The 22,706-nt window shown below is 33.0% G+C and overlaps 1 protein-coding gene across 14 annotated transcripts in view; it reads right to left on the reverse strand.

Moving 5' to 3' along the window:
* The window catches only part of FOXP2 (forkhead box P2), a 718,280-nt gene that overhangs the window by 164,656 nt on the left and 530,918 nt on the right, over nucleotides 1–22,706 (reverse strand). For 12 of the 14 annotated variants that reach the window (XM_074268254.1, XM_074268259.1, XM_074268249.1 and 9 more), the window contains one exon: nucleotides 5,040–5,129. In XM_074268254.1, the coding sequence (XP_074124355.1) occupies nucleotides 5,040–5,129 (90 nt within the window). Of the gene's footprint in view, nucleotides 1–932; nucleotides 5,130–22,706 lie in introns of all 14 variants that reach the window. The other 2 variants (XM_074268263.1, XM_074268262.1) reach the window with 2 other exon arrangements.

The raw sequence follows: 22,706 nt of genomic DNA on the forward strand, positions 1-22,706 counted from the left end.
ACATTCCTCTTCCATGTAACTGTATATATGAAATTTCTACCATTGTTCAATTCATATTTTAAAATAATCCAATTCTGTAACTGTGACAATTGTGTCTTGAAAATAGCTCACAAATGAGCAGTCAGAAGAAATTAAGTATGGATACTTACTTTTTTTTTTTGGTTATGTCAATTCATATAATCTGTTTTTACCCGAATAAAAACACATTTATCTATTTTTAATTTATTTTACATATACATCATTTATCTCTGTGAGGCTCAAATGAAATAAGATTCATGAAGTGATGTGCAAACTTTAAAGTGCTCTGTAAACTTTGGCTTTTTAAAATAACAGCATTAGTTTTAGAATTACTGCAAATGATCTCACAAATTATTTCTCAATTCTCACAGTGATATTTGGATATTACTTTTAATTGGCAGGGTGAGGTGAGGAATGAGTGATAGTAGGAGCATTGTCCAAAGCTGGGGTAGGTGGTATTCACATCATAATACTGATGACTAATATACACAGTGACAAAATAATCCTTCCCATGCTTAAATTTTCTAATAGCCAATTTAAAAATTACCTCAAAGCAATAAATAAAACAAATGCAGCTAAATAATATGCCATACAAATGCATATTTGTGAAATAAGCTCAGTGCTTAGTGGACTTTACCCTTTAATTCCAAAAGATATTTTCTGGCATGGCATTATAATAAAAAGCACATCTCTGTTAAAACTAAAAGTAACATTTAACTAATAATAAGCTGATATTCCATAAGTCACAAGGGTTTAATACTTAAATAGAAGGGTTACAATGGCCACTGATTAGTATATAATAAGAAAAAATAAAGTCATAGAATCTTAGTACTCAAAGGGACCTTAGGGACCATCTATTCCAATTGCCCATTTTACAAAGGGAAGTAAAGCTCAGATAGCTTAGGTCACCTTACCAAGATCCTACAACCAGCTAGTGGCTGAGCTGGGATTGGAAACAAGTTCTCCTGGCTCCCAGTCCAGTATATTCTAGCATACCATGCCTGAAGTCATGTATTCTCCTATGAGACAAAAGTATAATGTAAAATAATAATAATGTTTAGAGTGCATATTTTATTATCTCTCATGAAGTATGGAGAGTAGGATGTATTATTATGAGAGGGAATACCTTCAATGAAGGAAATCATTACAGTGCTAGGTACTAAAACTCAACTAATATAGCAAAGCAATAGCATTTACCTTAAATTTACGTCTCTGCTCTGCACAGCTGTTGAAGAACCACAAGTCTGCTCATGGCTGAAAATGTAACAAGAACAATAATGCGACCAGTTTTCATACCTAGGCTAAATTAAGTAGATTCTTCAATGGCTAGAAAATAGGCAATGTCTCTAATAAAAGGAGATGTGTGTGTGTGTGTGTGTGTGTGTGTGTGTGTGTGTGTGTGTGTGTGTGTGTGTGTTTCCCTTATTCATCACACCTGATCCAGAAATTATTTTTTAGGAAGTGGGAACAATTCCACACGCTAATTGGCCACCTCTCCTTATCATTAGTCACCACTATTATATCTTCTCTAAGAAAGGTAACAACCAACAGGTCAAAGAGAAGAAACAAATAAAAATGACAGATATCACCATCTTGAATGCAGCATATTTTCAAGGATATACTGTAAGAAAGTAAAGATGAAACATCTGGTAATACTTAGACTAATATCAACTCCCAATTACATCACACTATTATTCATCAATATGTCACTGATAAATATACCTACTGATTGGACCTATTCAATTGGTTTATCAGTGTAATTAATATAATATGCAAATATATTTCAAATATCTGTACATAAAAACAAAAGCATTACTACAATTTGCTGGAACTCTTCACAACAATTGACCCTTGAGTTTATTAGACTAATCACTCTATTTTGTATAAGATATGACAATATTCTTAACATCTCCAACACTGAACCCTGAAAAAAAGTAAATGAAAAAGTACTAGTAAATCAAGAAAAAAATGTTAGGAATAACCTTGCCACCTGATAATTCTAAATTTGGTCATAAGTATGCCAAAAGTCTGAAAAATACTGCATTCAAGTATAAACTATTAATTCTTTTGAGGGTCTATTTTCTGGTGGCCTAAGCAACTGTGGACATTATTTTGATGTAAAATGTAAGTTTTTTCTACCTTTTCCTTCAGCTGTTGTTAGACATTTATCTTTTCAAAGAGTTTTTTCATGAGAAACATATAAAGATTGCTTTGGATTGCTACCCAAATTCTTCCAAGAAGTTCCCAGGAGGTCATTTAGAGGTATGCTTCTATGAAACTCAGTTCCATGGCCTGTTAATACCAAACATCTTGCCTTTGCAAAATTGGAGAAAAGAAATGTTGAAACTTTCTTCATTAAAATCTCAAATCATAATTAGTTAATATGTTTTATTGGTTATTGAAATCTCCATAGAGGCATGCTGGACTCCTAGTTCAATAGTTGGGAGGGGTTAGTTTGGAGAAAATCATGTTATAATCACATAAGAAGTTAATTAAATGTTACTTTTGCAATAACTGGTAAAATTATTTAATAAAAAAATACACTGGCCTTTCTTTCTGAGAACAGTGGAAAAATCGTGCAATTCATACTAAATAGTGTACATGAGAGAGGTGCAATGGTAAGTATAACCTAACACCCCAATTTGACAACATATGTGTGAGCTAATATAAAATGCCATTAGATTTTTATTAGACTTATAATCCAGTCCCAACCTGTCTCCAGTTGCCAAGATAGTCAACTGCTTTGAAATACTAGGAAATTAAATGCATATAATATTACAATTATCATATATTCTGTGAGGCAAATGTCTCATTTTACATTACTTTTAAATAGTTATTCATAAAAACCAATCTCTACATTCATAAAAACATGATGAATGATTAAAAGTTCATGCTAAAAAAATAAAATAGCTAGAATTTTAAAATCTGCACTGAGACATATTCAGATTAATATGTATTATAAGTGAAACAATGCAAAGCTTTGTATTAATAGCAAGGAATGGAAATAGTTAAACTCCTAAGAATTATTTGCAAAGTATTTAAACACACTTTTCATAACAACATAAAGTAGAATATAATCAAGAACTTCTGCCCAGACATTTATTTATACAAACTTTGGTGCACATATCATTTCAATGAACAAAAATTTTCTCCACTTACACCAATTAAGCAATATCTATTCCAAAATAATACAACCAAATGTTAAAATGATACTATCAAAAAAGCACCTCCCAGAGGCCTCCTTTCTCTTCAAAAGACAAAGAATGGCATTCTAATGAAGACTAGTCATTCACTTCTCAACACTGGAACTCAACCTCTGGTAACAAAATTCCCATTTATTCTACATTTGAAAAGGAAGTTGCATTTTAAAAATACCCTAACTCATGTATTTTTCATTAAACAGGGCAAAATAGAATTAATGATAAGGTCGTTTTTAAAAGTTGCTCTGAACCAATTTTCTTTTCTCCTATTTTTCAATGACAACTTTATTTCTCAGATATACCTCACCTACATCTGAGGGAAGATTTCCCTCCCTTAATTTTAAACCTAGGTCTTCCAGACCATTCCATTTCATTGCTGGAGGACACAATGTTGTACCCATTGAAGTTTCACTGAGAATAAGTAATTCAATTGGTTGCTTTTATGTAAATAGAGCTGAATTCCACCATTCCCATGTAAATGCAGGGATGGCTTTCCAATGTGGAATCTGAGAACTGGGCTAAAACATTACTATTATTGTCACTGCTGTGTTTTATTATTTTTAGGTGAGGTTAGGGGTGCTGGAATAAAGTAGATCACCACAAAGTTTCTGCTTTTTTCACACAAATGAAAAGTAATTTGTGTAGAAAAAAACAAATCACGAAAAAAAGATCTTTAAAATTAAGGTTGTTTCAGAAAAGTTTTACATTTGGCAAAAATAACATTCTGTTGTATTTCAGACTCAGAAAAGAAAACCATATGAGGTTTGTTCCCAAAGAAAATATATTCACATCTCAAATTCATTTGGGGACCATAAATTTAATCATGTTTCCAGGCACTCTCAGTGGTTTCTGGATTGTGTAGATCAGTGGTCTATAATTCTGTGCCACACAAAAACTAAACCCCAGAAGGTACCTCTCAGGAACTCTCTACCCTACCAACACTAATGAATATATTTACAATCATAGTATCATTTGAAAAAAAAGGAGAACTAAAGATGGAATATAAACTAATTATGTAAAGTTTTAGGTTTTTGTTGTTAAAGTTGGCAGAAAGTGATAGAGATTTTTGGGGGTGGAGATATTACTTTAAATTCATCAACACTGAAAACTCTTTTCCAATAATATTTTATTTAACTATAGATTTTATCTACTGAAAATTATTTGAAACTTGTACTGTCTGCTGTCTCAGGCAGTTCATTAAATGTCTTATTTTTAAAAATCTATTTAAAATGTTGGCTACATCATACATGCAATACCAAAGCATTAAAAAAAAACAACACACTTCCCCAGGACAAACACACCAAAGGGTGACCACAAACTAGAAGTTTTTTCTAGTTGGAGTAGCAGCAAAAGCTTCTTGGCAAACTCCAGTGTTGTGTTGGCAGCTTTGGAGTTTTTCTACATTTGTCACTTAGATACAACCCTGAAGAACTGTCTAAGACTGCTTTGTTTTCTTCAACACCATTTTACTGTGACTTTGCTTTCACAGAAGAATTTTCACATTTTAACCTATTTGTGAATAAAATCCCATGTAAATCTCTCAAGAGAGTTTTACACAAAGATCCTTTATGGCTATTGAGTCCAAATGTGTTTCCTGCATAAATTTTTGTAGTGAGTGACCTTGTAAACTTCTGCAATCTCCCCTAATATAAAATGATTTCCTTCTCTTGTAAAGAGATAGCAATTCTGGTTTTGAATTCAAAATGTTCTACAATATGCATACATAGTATTCCCCCTCCACATACAACTACATATATACATCTACCAGCATTATGCTCTTCTTTATGAATTCAGCCCAAAGGACAGGAATGTTTTACTAACCTGCAGTGGTCTCTGTTTATCACTGCCCTTTGGAGATTTCAATCCACTTGTTTGCTGCTGTAAGAGAAGTTGTCTTGCTGCCTGTAGTGCCTAAAAGTAAAAAAAAAAAAAAAAAAAAAAGAAAACTGTCTAAATATTTTGTTTAAAGATAAGTCAACCATTGTTTTTCCCTCCTAATATTAAAAGACATCTATAGAATTAAACTTCATCACCTCTTTTTTTTTTAAAGATATTTTTTTCCTTGTAAAATATAACCCCCACCCTCCTAACATATTAAACTTTTGGATGTACATGTAATCCTGCAGGAAATAAAGTTAATTTGTTTAAAGTGCTTGAAGAGGAAAAATCATAAATTGCATCAATAGACTCATTTCCACAAGGAACTTGTCTTTTGAGTGTTCAACTAAAATGCCCACTCCCTTGTAAATTATCATTCAATTTGCATTTTCATATTACAATTTTGAAGCAAAAGCAGTAGACTTCAAGTGTTACCGGAAGCTGTAATTAAATTTGACAAATCAACATCAGATTATCTTGAAAGTGAATTAATAAGGATTTTCACCGAAGATTAAAAACACTTTTTTGTACTTACAATTCAAGGGGAAACCTCTCCTTTGACAAAATAAAGTGCAGTTTTAATGCCAAATAAAATTGAGTGGTTTCATTTGCATTCTTAGCAAAATCAGAGAACAAAGAAATTACCACTCAACCAATCAGGTTTGTTTCTGTGTATGACAGTATACCAATCAAAACAGAAGATATTTTCATTTATTTTTATGTTTTCATTCCAACTCAGCAAAATAAAACTTAGCATGAGAAAATAATATATTTCCTTTATTGGAAAAAAGAGCAATTTAAGTGAATTTCCTCTATAAAGTTCTTATAGTAAAATAAGTGCTAAAAGAGAGATGTGCTGAGATTTTTTGTGGAAAAAAGATTAATAAAATGAACTAATTTTAAAGAATTTATCACAAATTAGTACTTCATTTCCCCCAAATAACAGAGCTCTGTAAATAGGGCAGATTTCAAAATTGAAAAACAAAAACAAAAACAAACCACTGTACTATTTGAAAAAAATCATGGTTCCATGAACACACAATGAAATCCTGTGAGTTTTTCAGCACAGAAGAAATAGCTTTAGATCGATATTCTCTTATGATAATAAAAATCCTCAACCGATAAAGAAAACTACAATTTTGATTAGAATCAATGATCTGGTTTTTAAGATAGTTTCTAGTATCCATGACAACAGTTGCTTTGACAAGATGTGCATATGGCATTACACTGCCAGCTGGTGTGAACAATGTTTGAACTACTACATTGAGATGCTGAGCAAACAGAAAAAGTTGCCACGTCTTAACCCTCAGGGAAGGCAGTCATCCCCTGATCAATTATGAAAAGACAGAGAGAGGGCTGCTCCAGTCTGGCTCCAAGCAAGTTTTCTGAGAAGGCAGGCAGACATAGAAAACCAAAGTAAACAAACTGAATGCACTAGCACCATCTCCTAACAACATTGATTTGTCTCCCAGTAGAAGGATCTGGTACAAGTTTGCAAAACAATACTTTTAGCTATTGGAGAATTTCCCACAACAATCTTCCTATTGTTTTTATCATTTCCTCAAGTAATTATAAGTTAACTATTGTTATTATAGGCATTAAATTTGACTTAATTCAGAATTCATATTATCATACTTTAGAAGATAAGATCCCAAACTTATATGAATCTTTAAATGTTCCCGGAATAGCTTCTAATCTCCAAAATCAAACTTCACAGAACTGAGGATCTGAGATTTAGAGTTGTGGGAAAATATCCCAGCTAGCACTCTCTTTTTAAAATCACAGTTTATATGAATGACTAAAAGTAAAAAAAGATAAGTTGAAAGATCTAGAACTGGAAAGTACCTTAGAATTAAAGATTTAGAGAAGGAAGGAACCTTAGATCTTAACTAGTCTAACTCTTTCAATACCTTTCATCATGGGGAAATGGAGAACCATAAAGTAACAATAAATGTCTTGTCCAAAGTCATAAATAAAGTAAGGTAGCAAGGCAACCCTCAATCTTAGGTCCTGGGACTTTCAGAATAATGATTTTTCCACTGTTAAACTTGTTTGCTACTACCTTATATTATATATCACAACTGATTTGGAGGTTGGATTTTTTTTTCTCCAATGTATTGACCAGCTTATGTTTGGTATGTTATGAAATTATAAGACTTTTGTTTGTATTTAATTCTGTAGTCTTAAGGTTTCCAAAGGAAACATCTTAATTTCAGTAGGAAAACTCCTATAGGATTAATGTTAGGTCCAGTTTAAAAAAAACAAAAACTAGCAAATTAAGTGAGTAAAAGAAAAACTACTAAGAATTTACTGTATGATAAGGTTAAAATTCACTTATAGAATAATTTTTTTTTTTTTTTTACAACTGAAGATATCAAAATTTTTCAGCAGACATATTGGCAGTTAAAATACAAATTTTATTAAGATTTAAGAAGTATACATATTTTAATGTAAAAAGTTATTCAATATTTTCATTTTCTATATATTTTAAATAGTCTAATCATCTTCTAATTTGGATCTGAATTATAGCATAGCTCTAGATGGGGTTAAAGTCTACCCTCATTGAACTTTTAGGATGTCACTAAAAAAATGATAGAATATTAGATTTGGAGGATATCATTTAAAATCACTGATCCAAGATTGCTTTATGAATGAGATAAATACCTTGTTTATGATCAGACCATTAGTTATAAAATCTAGAAAGTCTTGATGTTAAAGCATAAATTTGAATGTAGGCCTTTATATATGCCAGTTCACTTTTTCCCCCTACAATTTCACTGTTTCATTAAAAGTCAGTACAATTAGAACTGAAAAAAATGGTTTGAGTTACAACAGGACAATAGTACTAGAGAGTTAGAAAAAATAAGCAGAGAACTTCAATACTGAAACCTATACTCTAGTTCCCATTTACCAGTAGAAGGAAACATGAATCCTTACCATCACAAAAAATGAAGAGCATAAATGTTTATATAATGTAACTAGTTAAAAAGTAAAAAGACTATTTATTCTGAAATATCTTGACTTCTGCTATGCAGGCACAGGTATCTTTGAAAAAGAATCTCATCTATTAATGTAAACTCTAATAAAAAATAAATACTTGCCTATTTTAACATTCTTTTTGTGGCAATGGAGGTTGCTACAATAAACATTAATGATGTACAGAGGATAATTCTGCAAGACCAGAAGAGATATAAAAATAGTAAGGAGAAACCACTGAAAATGTGTTTTCTACCAGCAAGCTTGTATCATGTGACACTTATTTACCAAAATTCTGGTTAGCAATTTAGAACTGCCTCTTAGTAAACAACTAAGAAAAACTTTTATATTCTAGGCAATTTATTAGTAGTACTATTATATTTTTTAACATTATAATGACAAACCACTGCCATTTATGCTATGTAATATATATTGTTAGATGATGAATTAGGTAAAATATTAATCCTGAAAGAAAATTATCCATGTCAATTTTGTAGCAGAAAGAAACTCCAAGAACCATTCACAAACTTATCTGTGCCAGTTGGATGATATTGTGGCCTAAAGAAAATTTAACTAAAACAAAAGCCAAGAGATGTTTACAGATTTTCTTTTTCAAAATGATTGAGTCTAATTCATATGAACAAGAGCAAGAAAGAGATTTATAAGGCATCCAAGCCATATCCAATATCCAACAACACATTTGTTTTGAATTAAGGGGGCATTTTCCTTAATGAAGTTAACTAATTTTAGCAAAACTGAAGAAAAATTTAAAATAGAAATAACAAATATAAGCAATAGAATGAGGTTAAGCTTGAATCATTCTGATAAAAATCAATGAAAACATGTTTATTGATTACACTTATGAAATTGCTGAGGGGGAATAAATATTATATCCATGGCATAAGACATTGCCATTTTTATTACAAATGTTATTTTCATATTTACTATGCAATTTTAGCACTATCTGCAGAAAAAAAGAATAGTTAAAATGTTTCACTCACTATAAGCTGAATTCAGAGACCAATATATACCTTTTTATAAACCTTTGAGAGGCAATGTGGAACTGTTGGAAAAGCCAGGGTTGCAGAAGCAGATAACCTAACCCTGCTTTGGATGCCAGCAACTTTTGTGATCTTCTCATACTTCTCTGAGCCTCGGTTTCCTCATTTGTAAAAAGAGGGGTAGTTACTGGATAAACTCTGAGCTCCTTTCTAGTTCTAGAAATATGATTATCATGTCCTAAGTCACAAAGTTCACTAAACGCTGATTACCCTATATAACTAAAAGCATGTTTGCTAATGCACAGTGAGAACCTTTATTCATATTACAAGAGTTTTAAAGTAATGTACTTCTTTTATTTTAACAAACAAAATGTGAAGTGCAACTAATATATACAAATCATTTCCTTATTTCTCAAAGTAAATATATGTTTTTGGGGAAAAACAGATGTCACTCATATCTTTTCCCATAAAAATAGGAATGTTTAACCTATCAGCCTGTTGCATTTGAGACGTTAAAATGAAAAATGACATCTACGCCCATTAATATCTTCAATGTATAAACAGCACAGCGTGACACATTCTTGAGAGCTGAAGGCTACAAAATCTCTCTGGAACATAAATAACAAAGCACTCAGAAGCATATTTGATGTTGATATTCATCTCTGAGAAAAACACTGCTGCCTAGGCTTCTTATGAAAATAGATGCAGCCCAAATGGATCTCCTGTAATTGGTTTCAGATAGCGAGGTCAGAAGAAATATGATACAAGAAACTATTATGTGGAACAGGCAAAACGAGAGTGTTTACACAGGCGCTCCCCAGTTGTACTGACAAGGGGTGTATACTTTGCAGATAACCAAGACCAAAAAAAAATGCCAGAAGGACTCCAGATTCTTTCTCCTTACACTCATGTATTGAAAATTTAACATTTTACTTTGAATGCTGAACACAAAAACAAGTTTTCAAACAGAATTTCATATATTATAATTAGCTACACAAGTATGAATAATATAAAATGCATTCTTTATTCATTTTGGATTTTCTTTGCATTAATGTATTACTAAACAAAAAAGTAACAATAAAAACTGATAAATATAATATAAAGTTTTGTGGTGTTATTTAATAAAACAAAATTAATCACTTAATTATTGTAAATAACTTTCAAACAGCAATCTGTTGGAATGAAATGATGTATCTACAGTTACAGACTTTTTGTCATGACTGATATATAATTAGATGATTTTGTAAAAAAAAAAAAAGGTAGTTAATTATTTTATTTATATTTATTAATCTTCTGATCCATATTACTAATTCCTCTGTAGTAAAAAAAGCATGTTGCACACAACCATATATTTCATATCTAAAACTGAAAAACATTTATTCCATAATATAATTTATACTACATAATCATCTAAATAAATGGTTATTCCATTGGGTTATAAAAACTTGCTTTATGAGATAGTTGGAATGAGGCTACTGCTGAAGAACTAATATAAACTCTCTCAGATTGAAGATGATTTTCATAGTTTTCTTTATACATACTAGTAATTCAAAAAGCAATTTACTAGTTGCTCATGGTAAAGTTAGATTTAATGAAGTAAGGTGAAAAATTATTTCCCATGTACTTTGACTACACAGTCCAGGCCATTTTGGCTCATTTCCGGACTTTGATCTATTTAGGAATGGATTTGTTAACCAAAGTCAATCATCAGTTTTCCCTAATCTGAAAGAGCTAAAATCAGTTCTACTCTTATGGATTTAGGTACTGAGCAGTCACTGGACATGTCTCAGAATTACTCTCAGCCTTTAAATTTCATTCTCACAATCTAATCCTTTAGATATGTATCCAAACTAGGTATTATTCCCAAGTGGCAAATGGAAGAATCAGGATTACAAACCAAGTCCTCTGACTCATAATTTGAGCAGTCTTTCTGGTGAACCATAATATAGGTATGGAAGATCTGCTTCAGGTTGGAATCTTAATCTGGAATCCACACCAAAGAAGGGCACTTGATATTCATAAGGCAGGGTATTTGATTTCTGGACAGCTCTAATTGCAAGTAAGTTCCTCTCCTCCTCCCCCCTTTTATTTAACAATAAGAAGTAAACATCTTAAAACTATGTCCAAAACAGAACTCATTATCTTTCCCCTAAAGTCTCCCACCATCTTACATTCTTTTTTTTTTTTTTTTTACTGAAAAGGGCAACACTTTCCCTCCAGTCCCTCAGGCTGATAACCTGAGAATTATTCTGAATTCATGACTACTTTTTACTTCCTATATCCAATCTGTTGCCAAAACCTCTTAGTTTCACCTTTACAACATCTCTCAGTCATGGATTCTTCTCTCCTCTGATATTATTACCACTCTAATGCAGTTCCTCATCATCTCATGCTTTGATTATTGTGATAGCTTGATGGTGCCTCAAGTTTTGCCCCACTGCAATCCAGCCCCCATCTATCTACCAAACTGATTTTTTCTAGAGTATGGGTATAACTACATGTTTGAAATATTCTCCTTACTGAATTCTGTCCACTGACTTCACCAGCTTCTGTGAAATCCCAACTAAAATTTCATCTTTTTCTAGAAGCCTTGCTCAGTCTCGTTCAATACTATTGCTTTCCCTGTGTTAAATATTTCATATTTCTCCTATAAATAGTGTATATATATATATGTATGTTTTCATGTTGTTCCCCCATTAGATCAAGAGCTCCTTGAGGGCAGGACTGTTTCTTGTCTCTTTGTGTAATCCCAACACCCAGCAAAATACCTAGCATGTAGAAGATTCTTAATAAAGGTTTATTAACTGAACAGAAATCTTCCTATAAATGTTAATTCATACATTTTGTTTTGATATGTTAATTACTTCTCAAGAAACAGAACTCTCATTGTACTTTTCTATAAAAAAGTTAAAATTAATATAACATTTATTATCAATATTATATATATCTTTTTATTCTTATACTTGACCATCTCTTAACAAAAAAAATTGTACTTTAAAAGCATTCACTTGGGGCCATTGTTTTTAAACATTTTTTTGTGTTGTCTTTTATATTATTTCCATTATTGAGAATATTACACTTCTGTAGATCAGTTTATTTGGGTCTTCTAATGTTTCTCTGGATTCTTCACATTTACTACTCTTTATGGAACAATAATATACTATTATATTAACATACCACAATGTGTTTTGCCATTCAACAATGCTGAACACAGAATTTATAGTTTTTTCTTACTACAAATAGAAGTGCTATGAATATTTTGGTACATATGAGACTCTATAATTCTTATTCATTGGTCTTGTTTTTTTCCCCTCTTATACCAAAATTAGTGAGTCAAATAACAACATTATAACCTTATAATTATTTGAAGACAACTATCAGGTTTCTCCTAAGTCTTTTCTTATCCAGGATTCCTTACCCAATATATTGCCAAGACCTTCCTGAAGCAGGGTCAAAATCTGGGACTTGCAGATTCAAGACTCAGTATTTTAACCATCATAGCATATTATGTCATTTTCACATAATACTTAAAGTGAATTTCATGACATCCTGATACACACTGATACTATGAAAAACTTATTTTTAAGCTCAGTGTCAAGATTCTTCCTTCTTCAAAAAAAGGAAGGAAAATTATTATTATTAGGAGGGAAAATAATACTGCAGCTTCTTCACTCCAACACAGGCTCCCTCACTTCTAACTCTAAGAAGGAACAGGCAGGAAGCTGAAGGACTATGGTAGAGGATGTGGTAGCAATGTTTCTAACACTCAAAGAACAAAAAAAGAATATTAGAAAAGTAGAGAGGCTAAAAGACAACAATAGAGAATGAGATTTATGGCTTTCTGGAACATAGTTCAATATCAAAAATGTTTAGACATCTAAGGATGTGTTCCATCTCAAGGTAAAGAAACAATATCCTGGTGAATGACACACTCATCTGAGGACAAGGGCTAAGAAAAAAAGATCTATAAAGCCAACTAGCAAGAAGGTATTAAGAAAATATGGAAGAATGATATCCATGATCTCAAAAAGCAATGCAACACTATGCAAAAGATAATAATTGAAGCTTAGGATGTTTATTCATGGAAATAAATAAAGCATTATTGGGTCAAACTGAGACTTACTGGAATGAGGCTCATGATTGAAATGCTCTAATATAAGGGCATTTACTTTCTTCAACAATAATACAATTGACAAGATCATTCATCACTGTATTTCAAGAAGGTACACACTTGTATAAAGATCTATGACCTTAAACAGAGTGATGCATATGATGAAGAATATTTGAATAGGAAAAAAATGGAAAGAAAAAAAAATGCAGTGATATTTTGGCAGGAATATACTATAGATCATACAGTCAAAATGAAGGAAAAGGTTATGATGAAGGACTTTTAATTATTTAATCCTCTGCTACAGGCTCTTTTCTAACAGAAGGAAGACATGATAAACTTTTGACTTAATAACTTAAAATTTTAACCTTCAAAAGGTAGAAAAAGTAACAAGAGAAGTTATACTGGACCTAATTCTGATCAAAAGGAGGAACTTGTAGGGGAAGTGAAAATTATGATAACTTCAGATAAAGGGGTTATGTCATCTCAGAAATTATAATAGTTGAGAAAGAAAACACTGAAGTTAGTCTGACACATATTCAAGACTGCAGGAAAGTTGATTTCAGAAAGTTCAGAGAATACAGATTGCTGGAGATTGAAAAAAGCAAGACAGATCCAAAAGAGATAGGAAAAACAAAATTCTAATCACAAATAAACTTGATAAAGAAGAAAAAAAAGGGAAGCTATTTAAATAGGTGCACCTATAATGAGAATGCCAGTGAGCTAAAAAGAAATATAAACAAACTGAAAAGACATATATAAGTAGGGATTACTTTTTTATAAGCTGGCATCAGGCACAATTCTAAGAAATATATCAGAAAGGCTAAAGCCCCATGAGCTAATGACTTTGAAAAATCAGTGCCACAAGCAGAATATAGTCAAATATCAGGATAACATTTGAGAAAGATTTTTCACAAGACAAAGTAACATAATTGAATAGTCTTGGAAATGGACTGAATAAACTAATATCAACATAGAGGGGGGTCTCTAGTGGTATTTACTTTTTTATTCTAAATACAATTATTTGCAACACTTAGTTGGCAAGATAATAATTTTTAAAAATTGGATAGTATGAGACTAGAAATGATAGATGTTGCAATACAGAATTGGACCCTGAAAAATTGGAAAGCAATGTGGTTTGGTACAGTGTGATATGAACTGTCAATCTAGAGATCTGGTTTAACTCCCAATGTCACTAGTTAAAAACTGTGTGACTCTGGGAAAGCCATTTCATTTTGGGGGCTCAGGTTTTTTTTTAAATTTAAAGTAAATTAGGGTTGGAGTACATTATCTTTAATGTTTCTTCTAGGTTAGACATTCTATGCTCTTGATACTTTAGAAAATGTGGGTCAAATCTAATCAGGATTTAATGAGGTAAATGTAAAGTCATTCAATGAGGTTCAAAAAATATCTACTATACATGAAAGGAATGGTAGAATCAAAGCTTAAACATAGCATTACATATGAAAATAACCTCACAGTTTTAGTGAATTGCAAACATGATACGAGTCAACAGTGTGGCATCTCAATCAAAAAAGCAAATTAAATCTTAGTTTTTATCATAGGAATATAACATTCATAATAATTAATTCATTGATTCTACTACCTACTCCATACTAATCAAACCATATTTAGCTCAGGGTACACCTTTAAGAAGGGCACTGACAACCAGGAGCTTCAGTGCAAATGAAGGTGACTGGAATGATTACAGGATCTCAATCTATGCTACATGAGAAATGCTGAAGAATCATGCTTTTGAGCCTAGAGAAGAGAAGATTTGGATTGGGAGCATTATTACTACATTCCAAAATGTGAAGAATTATTATTTTGGGGAAGAATTAGAGTTATTCTTTTTGACTATAAAAAACAGAATTATAAACAAAGAGTGGAAGCTAGAGGGACACAAAATTCTGCCCAACCTAAAGAATTATTTTTATAATGATAATTGTCAATCAATAAAAAGAAGCTACATCATCATCATCATCATCATCATCATTATCATCATTGGAAATGTTCCACCAAGAGTTGAAAAAAACATTTGCCAGGGGTACTGTGGAAGGACTTCCTATATTAGGTGGGAGATCAGGTTTAAATAATATTATTTCAGATTTTGATAAAATCTATCAATGAAGGTTAACATATTCCCAACAATTTACAGTTTATAATGTTGCTCAGGTCACTAGTATCAAAATCAAATAGAAATGGGAACACACTATAATCATACATAAGGATCCCTACTAAGTACAACATGTTGACTTAGAAAATCACATATTAGCATTATCTATGTTTTATTTTATTTTTTAATTTATTTTGTTAACTATTTCCCAATTGCATTTTAATTGACTGGGCCAGATTCATGAATCTTGCCTTTGATACCTTTGGCCTAAAGCACTGAGATATTAAATGATTTATGAAGGGAATCTTTCTGTCTTAAATATGTGTATGTTTCTTCTTTGTTCTGTGGCTGGCTCTCTCTATAACATTATTATATTATATTATATCACTTTCATTTAAGTGATATTTCCCTGAAATTATAAGCTATTTTTAGGGACTGTATGTTCTAAGGGCTTACCTTGCTTGCTTTTAAACACACACACACACACACACACACACACACACACACACACACACACAGAATATCATGGTGTTTACTAGAACCTGTTTAGTGAGTGAGTGCTCACAAATGACAATGTCCCAATAATATTGCTACCTTGAATGTAAATGATCAGAAATTAATAGATTCAATAAACAGAAAATTACAGTTCAGTTATAAGAAGGCAGTGGCTCATGTCAAATGTATGGTATTAGGAAGGATAAGATTTGGGTTTTAGTTCTGATTTTGACACAAGCTAATGTCTCAGATGCCCCAAAAGTCTCAGATTTATTAAGTACCCACTATGTCTTAGTTGGGGCATTTAAGTAGTACAGTATATAGAGCCTGGGGAAAACCTGGAGTCAGGAACTTATTTTTCTAAATTCAAATCTGGCTTCAGACACTTACTAGCTCTATGATCCTGACCTGTGGAAGATTAAAAAAAATTTAGAAGAGACAATAAAGATGATAATTTTAAAGATGAAATAATAGGAAAAACTCAATAATTGTCAACATCTCTGCTTATAAATACTAATAATTGGAATATAAGAGTAGAACTAAGTCAGGGAAAGCATTAGTATGAAGGTGAATGAAAGATAATAGTGGCCAGACACCTCTCACATTATTCAGAAAATACCTAGTTATAAATAGACACAGAGTGAAGGGATCAGAATCAATTAATAAGCATTTAATATATACTTACCATGCAACACAGAAAAACATTTTATACAATGAAGCTAATAGTCTATAATTACAAAAATATCTTACAAAGAACCATTAATTCAAGTAGAACCAGGAAGAATGAAATGACTGCGTCTAAGTGTGAATATAGTAGGTAAGTAGAGTCATAATGTACTTGGATCTTTTTGGTTCCGATTTATAGCAATGCTTTCAAAATAGAGGTTTCAAACAAAATGCTATATGTTGATATATGAACTATTAGATAATTAAATAGTATTTCATCTCCTTTTTAATATTTTAGCAAGCATGGAATTAGATTTGAGTTACTATTTATTGCTTTGATATTGATTTCTCTGATAATAAAAAAGGGGTAGAATAGAGGTAGATGAAATTAATTTTAAGGAATGAAGAGAAAGTTTTCTCACAAACTATTTAGTTTATTCTAAAACTAATGATATTTTCATATTAATTGTGCAAGTTTTAAAAACCAGTAAAAAATTGGAAGTAATAAGAGAACATTCTGAACATAGAGAATAAAAAGCCTTCACCACATCATGTATGTAGAGATCTAATTTTTCATCTGGAGAGGAATAACTTCTAAAATGAGGCTTTGTGTGTTACAAGGAATGTTGATATTATTTTTCTAAAATAGGCTGAGATATAGTTCAAATCATCATAGAAAGACCCCAATCATGAATTCTCAAAAGCTATATGCCCACAGAGAATGAGATATGGTACATTCTACCATACTGAGGAGACTTCAAATATGGTCCTGGTGAAACACTCTCCCTTGCTACTTCAAGCCCCACCATCAGCAGGCAGGACGTTGGTTGATGACTCCTATTGTTGTGGCAACCCATTAAATTAAAAAGAGTAAGAAATGGTCCTCAGTTCTTTGTGGTTCCTTTTCCACTTCTGTAGAAGGGGGGAATGATATTGTGGAACTGAAAGAAGGGTAGAAGATCTTATTGATTATAATTTTTAGATAATCTATAAGCTTTAATTTAATTATTACTACTCTAGATGTGAGTTTTTTTTAAGTGACTAAAAGGGTGGACAAATGAAAATTTAGTCACATCAATAATGATGAGGGGCTGTATTCTAATTAAAAAAAAATTAGAAGACTTAAAGAAATTGTAGTTAAGTGGGAAGACTACTCACAGGTTTGCCTTGGAGAGGAAAATAAAGGAAGAGGTGGAGTTTTCATCATTCACCCAAAGGCAAACATTAACATTAGCATCCTTACATGGAACACTTGAAATCTCACTTTACAGTGCTTGAAATCAGCATATTTCACACACACACACACACACACACACACACACACACACACACACACACACACACACACACACACACACACAGACAGACACACACACACAGAAGATAATTGAAGTTTGTGAGCCAAAATCTGTTCAAAAGAGAAAGAAGATGTTGAAAAATTTGATGAATAATGTGACAAAACGTTTCCAACCAAGCAAATATATACTTCCATAGGATCACAGATTTAGAATTGAGAAGGACTTCTAAGGTCATCTCATCAGACTTTCTTATTTTACAGATGACAAAAACATGGCTGAAAGATTAAATAAATATAGTAAGGAACAAGAGTTAGGATTTGAACTCAAGTCACTTTGCTAGAGATCTGACACAACCTTTCACAATAGAATAATGATATGATAATCATGGGAAAGGTGAATATAAATTTGGGATAAAGAATGATTAGACCTTTTGGAACTACGTCCAAAGGGTGGTAAAACTGCACACCCTCTGACCCAGCAATACCACTACTATGTCTGTATCTCAAAGAGATCAAAGAACAGGGAACACACCCTCTTTACACAAAAAATATTTATAACACCTCTTTTTGTGGTCCCACAACTGAGGGGACACCCATCAATTGGACAATGGCTGAATAAGTTGTTATAAAAAACAAGACTTAGCTTTTTGTACTCATTAAGCACCCATAAATTTGGCCTTCAATACTAAAACTCTGTCTAGGACAGAGCATCAAGCTTGGATGAGAGATTATGTACTCAATGTATAGAGTATCTTCTACATCCACATACATCTGAAAGTAAGACAAATGAATTGATAATAAGTTTGAGTTCAATAGGTATTTTGAGGTCTGATTACTACACATTTACCAGCTTATGAACCTGTTCCGATCTCTTTTTTCCCTTTATGTTTGTAGAGCAAATGAATTGATTCCAACATCTGTCATCAAAGAAACCTGGGAGGTGGAGGGCCCAGACAACTAGCATTTCCCTTGTCATCTAATCCTTGTGATTTGGGGTCCTTAGTCAAGATTTCCTTATCCTGCACTCTCCAGTGTCTTACTCCATTCTATGCAGCTTCTTCCATCCTTGCTACTACTCTGTTCACTCCATCCCAAAGTCCTTCTGTTCCTAAATCTCTTGTTTCTTATCATTGCTCCTTCCAAAGGCCTCCTATCATTAACAAATCCTCCTTTACAGTAGACCTCTTGATACCTTCTTTCTCTTTTTTTTATCTTACAAAAACTTGACCCTATTTTGTACTCTGTGCTAGATTTATACTCTACTCTCACCTCCCTGCACCACACTGATACAGGAGGAAAATTGGGCACACTAGCTCCTTAATGGTAGTTCTGTAGAACTACTCTGTAGAAATGTCTCAGCATCCTCTCAGCCTCTGGGATTGACTTCAGTCTTTAATATAAATGTCAGTTTTCTTACAACCAGATAATCCAGTTAATAATAATAACCAGTTTTCCAGACAATCCTCTGTCCTTTACCAAGGACTTTAGCAGTTGGGACAGTCTCTCTCTACTTCAAACTCTGACCTTAAAGAGACTTTAATAGAAATGTTGGCATTTCTTAGGATCATGGATCTAGACATGGGAAAAACAATACTTAGGATCATGGATCTAGACATGGGAAGAATAATACATGTTATCAATCCAATTTTTAAAAAAATTTTACAGATGGCAAGACTGGGACCTATGGTGATTGTCACTTTTCTTGACTTATTAAGATGGTAAACATTAGAAGCAGAATTAGAACCTAGATTTCTTGACTCAAGAAAAACATTTCCCTTTATTATCCTGGCCTTAACAATCCCCCAAGTCTCATGACTCATATTCTACCTCAGCCATCCACAGGGATTATCACACCTGCCTAATTGTTTCTAAACCTTTTCCTTGTCTTCATAATACCCTGTAGTCTGTGCTTCCAAATCTTGTTTTCTTAGGTTTTATTTGTATTTTGAGCTTCTATTTCTATTCCTTCACAAACTAGACCCGAGGGTTGACTAGTCCTTAGGATCAGCGATCACAAGATAATATATTTAGTGTTAGAGGGGACTTTATAAACTGCAGCCCAAGATGACATTCCAAATCAAATTTTTCCTTGTTCCAACTCTAATGCCAGTCACTACAATATGCTACCTCTAGATTGATGTCTTTTATAAATAAATCACTTGCCCCCTTGTTTCAATACTATCCAGATCTTGCCAAACCCCAGTCTCTGGCCACCCTAACATTTTATTTTCTTTGTTCCTGTTTCCATATTTTGAGAGACTTGAGGCAAGAATACCAAGAAGAAAGAGGGCCTATACTAGAGTGGTGGCTGTGAGTGACAAGAAAGGTATATATATGAAAGATATTGTGAGGGTAGAGAAGACATGGGGTAATAGACAGAGAGGTCACAGATAATATCCAAGTTGCAGGCCTGAGTCACTAAGAGTCCAGTGGTGCCTTAGGAATTAGGTAACTACTGCCTACAAATCTAACTTTACTTGACTCTGAATTCACTCCAACTATCATCCTATTTTTCTTTTTCCCTTTGAAAGGCAACTGGGCAGAGCAATGAATAGAGTGCTAGGTCTGGAATCAGCTCTGAATTCTAATGAAGCCTCAGGTGATTACTAGCTGTGGGATCCCAGGCAAGTTACTTTAGTTTGCCTCAGTTTTCTGAATTGTAAAACTGAGGACAATATTGGCACCTACTTTTCAGAATTGTTGTGAGGATCAAATATTTGTAAAGCACATAGCATGATGTCTGCCACATAGCAGAGGCTATATAAATGCTAGATTATTTTTTTTCCAAACTCCCCAGAGTAAAGGGAACATGCCATTATTTGGGTCTCTTCAAGTGTCTATTAGCTGATAAACCTGATATACCTGTCTCTATACTCACCCTATTAAAACTTTCTGAAGCTGTGACAATTGTCTGGAAATCTCCCATTCTTTTCCCTTAACCTCTAATCTCATCATCCCATGGCTAACTCAAGCCTTGACTGACCCTACTTTTCTCTAAGAATGGACTACCAAACTCTTCCCAATACCTTCTTTTATAAAGGGCAGAAACACTTCATTTTGGATCTGTTGCTTTGCCATCTGCTGCTTTGCCATCTGTTCCACAGATCAAGATGCTCCTATATGCCAAATACTCCTTAGTATCCCCACTCTATTCACTTTCCTGCCCCCATTAGATTGTAAGGTTTTTGTAAGCAAGGACTATCATGTTTTTTATTAACTGTATCCCCAGCTCTTAGCATAGTAACTGGTATACAGAAGGCAATTAATTTACTAGATTAGATTAATTTTCGTAAATTGTTCTCTTTTGTTAAATGTGTGACTATCCCCTTACATTTTCTTTGCTGCATCATCATTCCAAGCTCCCCATCTGACTTACCCTAACACCCACCAAGCAGAAGTGCCTCCCTAGTCTCTGATCTAGGCCCTGCTCTGGGCTAACTTTCCTTCTGACTCCATCTACTTTGGTGATTTCCTTAACTATCCTAATTTCAACAACCATCTCTATGCAAACGAAGTCCCAATTCCAGCCCTAATTTTTCCCTTGAACTCCAGGGCTACAATATCATCTGTCTCTTGCTCATCTCCATCAGTATCTCACACTTAAGCTGTCAATAAAAAAAAATGTATCCCTCCCAAACTTATATCCTTTTCCTAATTTTAGCATTTCAGTTGAAGGCATAGCCACCCTTTTAGTCACCCTAGTTTTTCACCTCTACATCATTCTTAATTCTTCCCTCTTCCTCACTTCTTCACCTGCCCCCATAGCTAAACAATTGGCAACTCTTACAATTTTAATACTATACATCTTTTGCATCCTTTTCATTCTTTCTAATGGAAGGTCCACTCCTCTACTTCGGGCCCTCATTGCTTTTAGCCCAGGGAAGTCAATTCTTAACATCTTTCCCTCCTCCTAGCCTCTTCCATGTGTAATCCATCTTCCACACTGTTGGCAAAATATTCTTTTGAAAGCACAGGTCTGGCTGTTTCACTCTCCTGTTTAAAAATTGTCAGTTCTCTAGGATAAAATACAATCTTCTCGTCCTATGATTTAAATCATTCCATATATAAGTGGGCTCCAAGATATCTTTTCACACTTATTTTGTATTACTCCCTTTCACATATTCTGCGTTCAATCCAAACTGCCTTATTTGCTATTCTCTGAACTCAGCATTCCATTTTTTATCCCTATGTGCCTTTTCACAGACTGTCTCACTTTCCTTTTTACCCCTCATACATTTACTCTTCACCTTTGCCTCTCTAAAACCCTTCAAGACTATAACTTTCAATCAATTGTGAAGTCTTTTTCTGATCTCCACTCCCTTGTTTATGGGTTCTATCCCCTTCTTCCAACTATTTCTATATTGAGACTTAAAAAATAATCACTGAATTACATTAAATTGAAATGAACTGATATAGATAGCTACAGAGACAAATAGTTGCAACTAGAAATGAAAAGACAGGGGGCAGCTAGGTGGCGCAGTGGATAGAGTACCAGCCCTGAATTCAGGAGGACCCGAGTTCAAATTTGATCTCAGACACTTAACACTTCCTAGCTGTGTGACCCTGGGCAAGTCACTTAACCCCAGCCTCAGGGGAAAAAAAATGAAAAGACAAAAATCTGCTGTCAGTCAACAATTGCATATTGAGTTGCACTCACTATGCTAAGTAACAAGCATGTTATGAAATACAAAAACATGAATTCTGCCCCCAAGGAGCTCACATTTAGATGGCAGAGAAAACATGCAAAAAATAAACATATGACATATATAGAGTATAAATAGAAGGTATGGGCAAGGATAAGTTGAACATAAAAGGTTACTTGCAGAAGATAGGATGTGAGCTCAGTCTTAAAGGAAAACAGGAAACTTGATTATAAAAGGCTGAAGAAATTTCTGGCAATAATATTTCTAGTTATATAAACTATGAAAAAAATCAAATTATGCTATTAAAG

The sequence above is a fragment of the Sminthopsis crassicaudata genome, chromosome 5 (assembly GCF_048593235.1).
Source record: "Sminthopsis crassicaudata isolate SCR6 chromosome 5, ASM4859323v1, whole genome shotgun sequence".
NCBI lineage: Eukaryota > Metazoa > Chordata > Mammalia > Dasyuromorphia > Dasyuridae > Sminthopsis > Sminthopsis crassicaudata.